Raw genomic sequence first — 11,735 nt, forward strand, 5'->3', positions numbered from 1 at the left:
TCCCAGTTATTTTTGATGCCCAGTGTTAAATCCTTTCTCTTGCTCCACGGTTAAGATTCTGCTCATTAAAATCCAAAAGGAATTTGTTTCAAGAATCAAGTTATTCTTGATTCAAGAATCAAGACATGTTTATTTCTGCAGGAAAATAGATGTTTCATGCTCCTTTTTGAAGCCTATTGCTTTGCACATGTTTGCAGAAAGTGTTTTATTCATTATTTTGGTACTTATTTCTCTGAGCCCTCCCCACAGTTTCAATGCCTCTGCTTTGTTTTTCATTTCAAGTATGTCTTTTGCTATACTTTAATATTTTCTTAGGGAATTAACAGGTCTGTTTCACTTTATACAGCTTTTGCAGCATGGGCCAAACATTGGCTTACTATGCTAATACATGAAAAAATAATTAAAGCAATTGAACATTAATGAACAAATGGATATTTTCTCAAAGTTTAGGTAGCATTTTGGTTTCCTTTTTTTTTTTACAGTGATTACAAAGAAAGTCCAGGTCTCATAAATATTAATTACATTAAAATCTACTGATTATTCTTGAAAAGGTACAAATGCAAAATTTTGAAAAATACCTTGATGGAAGTCAAAACCAAGAGATGAATATTTACCCACAGATTCATTAATTATTTTGGATCTGAAATGTGGTTTTGATTTTTTGCTTTTTTAGTAGTAACAAGAGTTGTGCAGTACTAGAAATGTTCCAAAAGAAGATGTAAATTTTATCTTAAAATCCAAATCTGATGTTTCTGTATTCTATCATTTTCAACAAAATTTTAAAAGTTTTAGAAAAAAGAAATAAGCATGGTCATTACATGCTGACAAAGGAGAAAATTCAATAGGAAGATGTAACAATTACAGATATATATGCATCAAACATCAAAACCTCAAGATATAGGAAGCAAATACACAGATTTGAAGGAAGAAAATGTTGGTTCTCCTTTTGTAGTAGTAGAATTTTGCACACCACTTTTAATAATGGGTAGAACATATAGTCAGAATATCAATAAAGAACTACAGAAGTTTAATGATATACTAAATCAACTAGAGCTCACAGACATATATGGAATAACGTATCCAATAGAAAAGGAATACACATTCTTCCTGAGTCTGCATGGATCATTTACAGGATAGGCCATGTGTTGGTTTCAAAACAACTATCAATACATTTAAAAATATGTAAATCACATAATATTTATTCCCTGAATACCACTGAATGAAGCTAGAAATCCATAAGAGGGAGAGGTGGAGCATTCACAAATATGAGGAAATTATTTAAAATTCTCTTAAACAACCAATTTATTAAAGGAATAAATGGTGAAATTAAGAAAGATTTTGAGATGAGTGTAAATCAAAATACAGCATACCAACACTTACGGGATGAAGTGAAGGTAATGTTGAGAGGGAAATTTATATCTCTAAATCTTTGTATTAAAAAAGAAGAAAAAAATCAAATAGAGCTAATCTCAAAAGTAGTAGAACAAAGAAAGGAAACCCAAACTAAAACAAAGGTGAACAGCAGAAAATAAATAAAGATTAAAGCAGTGATAAATGAAATAGAAAGCAGAAAAAGAAAAACAATAAACAGAATCAACAAAACCAAAATTTCGTTTTGAGAAAATATCAGTAATTGACAATATTTGACTAGTCTGACAAAGAGAAAAAGAGAGAGGATACAAATAATGAAAATCAGAAATGAAAATGAGGACATTAATATCAATCCCACTGAAATAAATAGCTCTATAAGCGTGTACTATGAACAACTGAAAGCCAATAATTTAGATAACTTGGAAGAGATGGACACATTCATAGAATCACAAAACTATCTACATTGACTGAATAATTAGTAGAAGATTACGATTACTAGTAAAAAGTTTGCATCACTAATCAAAACCTCCCAGTAAGTAAAAGCCCGAAATCAAATAACTTTACAGCAGAATTCTACAACACATTACAGAAGATGTACATCAATTCGGCTCAATTCTTCCACAATTTGAAGAGGAGAAGACACTCACTACCTCATTCTTTCATCATAACAAAGGTAGATTATGATGTGACAAGAAAAGAAAACAAAAGAACGATATCTCTTATAGATGAAAAACTCCTCAGCAAAGTTCTACCAAGCCTCAGCCTAATATGAATTACAAGGATATCTAATCCAAAAGATATGTAAGAATAGAAGGAAACTTCACAGGTGTGATAAAGAGATTATATGAAAACACTACAGCTAACATCCTACCCAATCAAAATTCCAACAACCTGCTTTACAGAAATGGAAAAGCCACATATCAAAATGATTTACAAGGGAATGAGCCCCCTAATAGCCAAAGACTTACTGAAAAAGAAGAATGGAGTTGGAACTCTCACAGTACATGTTCTTAAAACTTGTTGTTAACCAGGACCATTCCAGCCAACACTTAAGAACACCTCGGGCAATATATAAAATTCCACAGGGTTCCATACACTGAAGTAACTTTCCAGAAATCTACAAAATCCAACTGAGTCCCTGGGCCAGATAAGCCCTGTACTAGCCTAGCATCTCCAAAACATCAGAGAGTTCCATCTTCCTACCCCATATTAGTGACAGACCTTTCCAATGTGATTAACTTAGATTTGCTGTAGCCCAAACACCCCTATAGTGAGGGATGGAAAGACCAAAGGTGATGGTAGAGTTATACAGAGAAGATAGGATTTAACAAATGAATATGCATGCTGAGTCATTAACTTGATATCTTTTTTAATCTCCAGTATTTTAGAGCAGTTAAAAGTAAAAACCAAAAATTGTGAAACTGTAACCCATGTGAAACTCAAAAATATGTTGTACAACTAATTGTAGTGCCATGCTTTGAAATTTATAACTTTTTTTGCATATATGTTATTTTCCACAAAATAAAAAGGAAGGAAAAAAAAGTTGATTGTGATGATAAAAAAGCAAAATATGAGAGGATCATATGGTAGTCCACGACAAACTCTAGGACCTATCCTGCAACTATTTGTTGAAGAGTGTTTTGAAAATTATTGCTTTTTTATTTCTTTGCTTTGTATACATGTTATACTACACAATAAAAAAAAGTAAAAAATAAAACTTGTTATAAAGCCAACATGGTACTGGCACAAGGACAGACATAGAAAACAAAGTAATTGAAACCGACTTCACATTTATGATTAGCTTATTTTTGACACGTTAGTGAGACCACTCAATTGGGGAAGAATAATACCAGAAATAGTGTTGGGAAAACTGGGTCTCCATTTCCAGGTAAATGCACTATATACAAAAGTCAACTCAAAATGCATCAATGACATTAGTATAAGAGCTAGAACTATAAAACTCCTGGAAGAAAACATAAGGAAGCATATGTGGAACACTGCATTAGGCATTTGCTTCACAGACTTTACACTCTAAGCACAAATATCAAAAGAATAAATAAATTAATGTGATATCATCAAAATTTAAAACTATTGTTCCTCAAAGGTTTGTATCATGAAAATGAAAAAGCAACCTATAGAATAGAAGAAAATACTTGGAAACCACATACCTGATAAAAGATTAATATCCATAATATATAAGGAAATAATTCAACTTGACAACCAAATTAAAAATGAGCAAAAATCCTGAATAAACATCTCTCCAGAAAAGATATACAAATGGCCAGAAAGCACATGAAAAAATGCTCAATGTCAATAGTTATTAAGGGTATGCAAGTCAAAATTGAGAGATATAATTTTTCTTTCCACTATAGTGGTTACTATTACATAAACAGACACTATAATGCTTACTATTACATGAACAACAAAACTACAAATTGTGCTGAGGATTCAGAGAAATAGGAACACTCATTTCTTGATTGTGGGGATATAAAATGGCACAGCTGCTGTGGAAGACAGTTTGTTAGTTCCTCAGGATGCTAACAGCAAAATCACTTTATTACCTGGTGTTTTAGTTTGCAAGCTGTTGGAATTTGATATAACTTAATAAAAGAGAATTTATTATGTTTCAAGTTTATAGTTCTAAGGTTGTGAAAATATCCAATTTAAGGTAAGGCTATGAAAATGTCCAAATAAAGAAGAGGTTACCTTCACTCAAAAAAGGCTGATAAAAATCAGGGTGTCTCTCTCAGCTGGAAGAGCACATGGAAAAGTCTGCTAGCTTTCTCTCCTTGCTTCTTGTTTCATGAAGTTCCTCTAGGGATGTTTTCCTTCTTCACTTCCAAAGGTCTCTGGCTGCATGAGGTCTGTTTTCTTTGGTTGCTCTTGTGGCTCTCAAACTTTTTCCAAAATAGTTCCCTCTCAGGGTGCCTGGGGTCTGTTTATTTTGGTGGCTCTTGTGGGTCTCAAGCTTTTTCAGAAATTGTCCCCTCTTAAAGGCATCCAGGGAGCAACCTCACCTTGAATAGGTGGAGACACAACCCCATGGAAACAATCCAAACAAAAATTACCACCCACAATTGGGTGGGTCACATCTCCATGGAAACAAGAAAAAACACTATGCAGGAACATTGAATTAGGATTAAGGGACATGGATTCCTGGAGTACACAACAGATTCAAACTAGCACACCTGACAATCTCACTACTAGGCATATAGTTAAAATAATTGAAAGCAGGGACTGAAGCAAACATTTGCACACTGGTATTCCTAAAGACATTATACATATTTGCTAAGAGATGGAATTAATCCAAGTGTCCATTAAGTGATGAATGAATAAATAAATGTGATAGATGCAATGGAATATTACTGGGTTGTGAAAAAAGAAGTGAAGTCCTAACGCATACGACAATATGATGGGATTTGAGGACATTGCGATGAGTGAAATAAGCATGGCACAAAAGGACAAATATTGTGTCATCTCATTAATATGAACTAATTAAAATATGGAAACTCAGAGTGTTGTTATCTAGAATACAAGTTACAAGAGATTGTGTGGGGGTAAGTTATGGGAAGTTAAGATTTAAACATACAGGATTCTTATAAGAAATGTTGGAAAGGTTTTCTTAATGGTTGGTGATCTATAACATTGTGAGCACAATTAGCAGCTTATTAATGATATATCTTGATGTCATTAAAAGTGGAAATAGACTGAAAATGTGGTAACAGGATAAACAGTTTTTAGAAATCTTGGACTTCCGGAGAAGATGGTGGCTTAGTAAGATGCATGGATCTTAGTTCCTGCTCCAGAAAAGCAACTAAAGAAACAGAAACAATACAAAACAGCTCCCGGAGTCACGACAGAGACCAAAAAGACAGCGTACCCCATTCTGGAACAGCTGAACGGGCAGGGAGAATCCGCTGCGGTGAGATACCCAAGGGGGGCGCGTTTTCTCGGCCGGGGCAGCTGGCAACTGGGGTCCCCTCCATGCACGTGGCACCCCAGTCTGACTGGGAACGTTGGATAGTGGGGCCCTCCCATCACGCTTGGCGTCTCGGGCCAGCTGGGCAATTCGGACCGGCACTCCCCCAAGCCGCAGCCAGCGACCCCTGCCTCCACGCACGGTTTCCCGGGCCGACTGCCCCGCAGACAGACGAGCGCCACGAGCGCCACCTACTGGGCAGGAAAAGAAAAACAGAGCCCAGAGATTCCACAGAAAAACCTTTCAACCAGCTGGGTCCCACACCCAGGGAAATCTGATCAAATGCCCAGACACCAGCAGAAAATAATGGATGACGCTCGGAAAATTGAAGATATGGCCCAGTCAAAGGAACAAACCAATAGTTCAAATGAGATACAGGAGCTGAGACAACAAATGCTGAATATACGAACAGAAATGGAAAAACTCTTCAAAAACCAAATCAATAAATTGAGGGAGGACATGAAGAAGACATGGGCTGAACAAAAAGAAGAAATAGAAAATCTGAGAAAACAAATCACAGAACTAATGGGAGTGAAGGACAAAGAAGAAAAAATGGAAAAAACAATGGATACCTACAATGGTAGATCTAAAGAGACAGAAGCTACAATTAGTGAACTGGAGGATGGAACATCTGAATTCCAAAAAGAAACAGAAACTATCCGGAAAAGAATGGAAAAACTTGAGCAGGGGATGAGGGAACTGAATGATAATATGAAGCGCACAAATATACGTGTTGTGGGTGTCCCAGAAGGAGAAGAGAAGGGAAAAGGAGGAGAAAAACTAATGGAAGAAATTATCACTGAAAATTTCCCAACTCTTATGAAAGACCTAAATTTACAGATCCAAGAAGTGCAGTGCACCCCAAAGAGAATAGACCCAAATAGGCGTTCTCCAAGACACTTACTAGTTAGAATGTCAGAGGACAAAGAGAAAGAGAGGATCTTGAAAGCAGCAAGAGAAAAACAATCTGTCACATACAAGGGAAACCCAATAAGACTATGTGTAGATTTCTCAGCAGAAACCATGGAAGCTAGAAGACAGTGGGATGATATATTTAAATTACTAAAAGAGAAAAACTGCCAACCAACACTTCTATATCCAGTAAAATTGTCCTTCAAAAATGAAGGAGAAATTAAAACATTTATAGACAAAAAGTCACTGAGAGAATTTGTGACCAAGAAACCAGCTCTGCAAGAAATACTAAAGGGAGCACTAGAGTCAGATATGAAAAGACAGAAGAGAGAGGTATGGAGTAAAGTGTAGAAAGAAGGAAAATCAGATATGATATATATAATACAAAAGCCAAAATGGTAGAGGAGAATATTATCCAAACAGTAATAACACTAAAAGTTAATGGACTGAATTTCCCAATCAAAAGACATAGAATGGCAGAATGGATTATGACCCAGCAATACCACTGCTAGGTATCTACTCAAAGGACTTAAGGGCAAAGACACAGATGGACATTTGCAGACCAGTGTTTATAGCAGCATTATCTACAATTACAATTGCAAACAGATGGAAACAGCCAAAATGTCCATCAACAGACGAGTGGCTAAACAAACTGTGGCATATACCTACAATGGAATATTATGCAGCTTTAAGACAGACTAAACTTATGAAGCATGTAATAACATGAATGGACCTAGAGAACATTATGCTGAGTGAGTCTAGCCCAAAACTAAAGGACAAATACTGTATGGTCCCACTGATGTGAACCGACATTCGAGAACCAGCTTGGAATATATCATTGGTAACAGAGACCAGCAGGAGTTAGAAACAGGGTAAGATAATGGGTAATTGGAGCTGAAGGGATACAGACTGTGCAACAGGACTAGATACAAAAACTCAAAAATGGACAGCACAATAATACATAAGTGTAATGTAACTATGTTGGAACACTGAATGAAGCTGCACCTGAAATATGGTTTTTTGTTTGTTTGTTTGTGTGTTTGTATCTTTTGTTTTTGTTTTTTTCTTTTTCCTTTTTATATATATATATTTTTTATTGGTATTATTATTTTAATTCTCTTCTCTATATTAACATTCTATATCTTTTTCTGCTGTTTTGCTAGTTCTTTTCCTAAATTGATGCAAATGTACTAAGAAATGATGATCATACATCTATGTGATGATACTAAGAATTACTGAGTGCATGTGTAGAATGGAATGATTTCTAAATGTTGTGTTAATTTCTTTTCTTTTTTTTTGTTAATAAAAAAATTAAAAAAAAATCTTTGGAACTACACTATACAAATATTGAACCCTAAGTGAAAATATAGTTTTCATAAAATTTTCATAAAATGTGCTAAGATAAATTGAAATCAATTTTCCACAAGTAGTTGTTGATAGGTGGTGTATATTCAAGTAGTTGCTAGTAGGTGGTGTATTGGAATCTTGTCTTTGACATTTTATACCTGATTTCTCTGTAAACCCAGGACTTCTCTAATAAAAGTAAAAAACCTCCTGTAAAGAAAAGGAGTCTTCATTCTCGGGAATTGAGATACTGGTTATGTCATATGATGACATTCTGTGTGTATGTATATATGTTTATATATATATGTATATGTGTGTGTGTACACATTAGACTTTGTTTTTCTTTTGTTCTATTACCTATTTTATAGGATTTGACTCCTGTAAGTTTCATTTAACAACATAATATTCACGTGCTTAATGCTGACTTTCAATTCCCTTTAATCTGCTCAAATTTTCTATTCTTTTCTCTATCAATTTTGCGCGCAAGATTTCCTCAAGTTCAGTGATCTTTTTTTCTGCCTCTGAAATCTGCTGCTGCATGTCTAATATTTATGTTTTCTATTGTGTCTTTCATTCTCCTAAGTTCTGTTAATTTGTTTTTGCATCCTTTCAAGTTCTCTATGGTTACCCTGTGTCTTCTATATATCCTTCATCTACTTTGCCATGTTTTCGTTAACTCATTAAATTAATTTAGAAGATTTGTTTGAACATCCTTAATTAGTTGTTTCAACTCCTGTGCTTCACTTAAAATTTTAGTGTGTTCCTTTGACTAGGTCCTACCTTCCAGCTTCCTAATGTGAATTTTGATTTTTGCTAGTGTCTAGACATTTGCTTCTCTTGATTACTTTATTCTGGAAATTGATTTTTCTGTCTTGCCTAGGGTTTTTGTTTTGTTGGTGATTGGCTCTGTGTTCTGACTCTTCTTTGACACATGGCTCAACTTATTTGAAAACGTTAACATGGCTTGTGTTTAACTGCCTTTTTTTCATCTCCTATTTACATGATTCATGCCTGACATTTATGGAATGATTTTTGAGTTTGTCCAATTTTGGCAGTTGTTTCACCCCCAGGAATATGCTTTCCCTTCTCTCTTCCTCCTCAGGGAATATTTATCTGCTGTGTTTCTTTCCCTTTTTTTTTTTTTTTGCTCCTCTATATTTCAACACTTCCTTTGTTTCCTCTAGCAACATATATCTGGAGGGTTGGTTTTGGAGAAAGATATCCCTAGAGCAGATCTACACCAGTCAGTTCTTTTTCCAGAGAAGATGAGTCCTAGACTCACAAAGTGAGTTGTAATCTAGAGCCTCCTTCCTGGAGATGAGATACAGTCAGAGATTAATTTAGCAATCTCTTAAAAAAAAACTTCTTTCTTACTCAGTCATAAATTAGAGCAGCAGAAAGAATATCAAAATATGATGCTTAACACAATGTGGTATCCATGGGGAAGGCAACTCTCTACTAAAAATCTAAGCTGGATGCATTAGTCCTTGAATTTTTGTCTGTGGAAACATGCCAAACAATCTACCTTGGAAATTGGTCCCAGAATTGAGCAAATGTTGCATTATCAGCCTTATTCAATATAAGAGGTATGATGGCATCTGGGAGAAAGACAAGGGTTACTCCACTATGCTTATGTTCACAATAGCTCCCTGGTATATTTGTGAGAGAATTTTCAGGTGAATTTTATATTTGAACAGGGTCTAAAGAAAATTTTTAGATTCATTTACTTTTTCTCAAAAAATGCATGAAAAATAGTTTCAAATAAGTTGTCTCAAAGGAAATATATAGAAAAAATTTCAGGCTCTTTACATGGTTTTTTTGTGAGAAAAATCTGAGTTTGAGGAGTTTCTAGGCAGATAATTCTGGAAGAAGTTTTTAACCTACTTTGCCAACTGGTAAGTATTAATCTCAAACTGAGAATGTTTTAGTTTATCTCAAAAAAGAATGTTTTTAGAAGAGTCTGTATATAAATACATATATCATTTGGGTCTTACCTTTGTGATCCCAGGATTTATAGAGATGGAAATCTACAACTGATGGAGTCAGAGTTATCAAACAATGAATATACATTGAAGATATAATTTTAAGAAGAATTGTGACTATATAATCCTCTAAAAATTTCTTCTGAAAATTAATACCAATGTGTTTTCTGTAATGTTAATATATATAGATTTTAATGTCTGATCTGTCATTTGTGTTAAATAATAGATACAAAAAAGTAAAGGTTGCATGAAAACTCTACCATTGTTTATTATATAGCTACATATTTTTGTTTTTCTGAAATTGAATGTAAGTAAGAATATAGTGTTATGAACATGATCCACGCACTCAACCAAACTTGGTAGATTCACAGAACAAAATTATTTAATAATTTGAACTCTGGACAAATTGCTTAAGTTACTGTGCCCTTTCTCTCATCTAAAACATGTTTAAGATGGTATTAGTTGTAGTTTAATATTTTCTCTGGATAGATGAGAATGCTTCAAGGGAAGCATTTCAATTATGCAATATGTATATCATGTGTGTTTATTTGTCTGTTTCTATTATGTTGATTTATACCTAATTTATATTTGGTAGGCAAACTAAGGTATTTTTCATTCGCATTTTGCAAACTGCTCTTTACTATCCATTTCTGGACTCACTAATATTTTCTAAAAGTTGCCAGATCATTTCTATAAACAAAAACTATCTTAAAGTCATTCATGCTAAGTATCACATTTGATTTCTCAACAGTTTACAACCATTGAAAGCTATGGGAAATGGAAACAACACAAATGTGCCAGACTTCATCCTTGTGGGGTTGACAGACTCTGAAGTGGTCCGGCCAGTCCTCTTTGTGCTGTTTCTCCTGATATACCTCATTACTGTCCTGGGCAATGCAGGGATGATATTGATAATTCATCTGGATCTCCAACTTCACACCCCAATGTATTTTTTTCTCAGTCACCTGTCATTCCTTGATCTCAGTTACTCAACAGTCATCACTCCTAAAACCTTAGAAAACTTACTGACTTCTAACAAGTACATTTCATTCTTAGGCTGCTTCACCCAGATGTCTTTTTTTTCCTTCTTGGCTGTCACTGAATTTTTTTTTCTTTCCTCAATGGCCTATGACCGCTATGTAGCCATCTGTAATCCTCTGAACTACATGATTGTCATGTCCACGAGACTTTGCTGGGCCCTCATCACTGGATCCTACATGATTAGCTTTACTGAATCCTTTGTCAATATTGTTTACATGAAGAGTTTGCTGTTCTGCAAGTCTAATGTCATCTATCACTTTTTCTGTGATATAACACCAGTTTTAGCCCTGTCCTGCACTAACACTCATGACACTGAAATCATGATATATTTTTTTGGTACTTTCAATGTATTGGTGTCTTTTATCACAATTTCTGTGTCCTATGCATGTGTTCTGTCTACTATCCTGAAAATTCATTCAACTTCAGGAAAGCGCAAAGCTTTCTCTACTTGTGCCTCCCACCTCCTGGGAGTCACCATCTATTATAGCACTACAATTTTTACTTATTTAAAACCAAAGAAATCTTACTCTCTGGGAAGGGATCAAGTGGCCTCTGTGTTTTATACTATGGTGATCCCTATGCTGAATCCATTCATTTATAGTCTTAGGAACAAAGAAGTGAAAAATGCTCTCATTAGAGTCATGCAGAAGAGAGAGAGCACCAGGCAATTGAAATGATGGTGACACTGAAAATGCAAACTCATCTTTCTTTCATGTTTGGGTACTTACTTGGTCACTCCTTAAATACAGTAGGATCTATTAATTATTTTGAAATTTTGTTGAGAAATCATTTATTATACCACAAAAGATGTACAACATTATCCGAAGTATGTTTTTAGACATCCATATAATATTTGGAAGCCTTGGAATATGTTTTAAACCTGTAGTTTAAATGTATGTGTTTTTAACCACAACTAATGTACAAAAAAAACCCTGGGGGCTATCCTTCAAATTGTATCATAGAAATATCTATACATATTCCAATTTCAGAGAATTTCATTGTACAGAGCACATTCAGACATCACTTCTTCTGTAAAGGAGAAATAAGGCACAGGCTTAAAGATGCTGCTTTGGACTGAGTATTTAAGAATTTAGATTGTATATCTG

General features: G+C 34.6%; 1 protein-coding gene across 1 annotated transcript; it reads left to right on the forward strand.

The window, feature by feature from the left end:
* The first annotated feature begins 10,358 nt into the window (after positions 1–10,358).
* LOC143649748 (olfactory receptor 8H1-like) lies at positions 10,359–11,306 on the forward strand. The gene has a single exon (XM_077119671.1). It carries the CDS (start codon positions 10,359–10,361, stop codon positions 11,304–11,306), a length of 948 nt encoding a protein of 315 aa, XP_076975786.1.
* Positions 11,307–11,735: the final 429 nt, after the last annotated feature.

This window comes from Tamandua tetradactyla, chromosome 11, assembly GCF_023851605.1.
Source record: "Tamandua tetradactyla isolate mTamTet1 chromosome 11, mTamTet1.pri, whole genome shotgun sequence".
Lineage (NCBI taxonomy): Eukaryota > Metazoa > Chordata > Mammalia > Pilosa > Myrmecophagidae > Tamandua > Tamandua tetradactyla.

What these genes read in the sequence shown, in the direction of transcription:
- LOC143649748 (XM_077119671.1), top strand. Translation starts at nt 10,359, where the DNA reads ATGGGAAATGGAAACAACACAAATGTGCCAGACTTCATCCTTGTGGGG.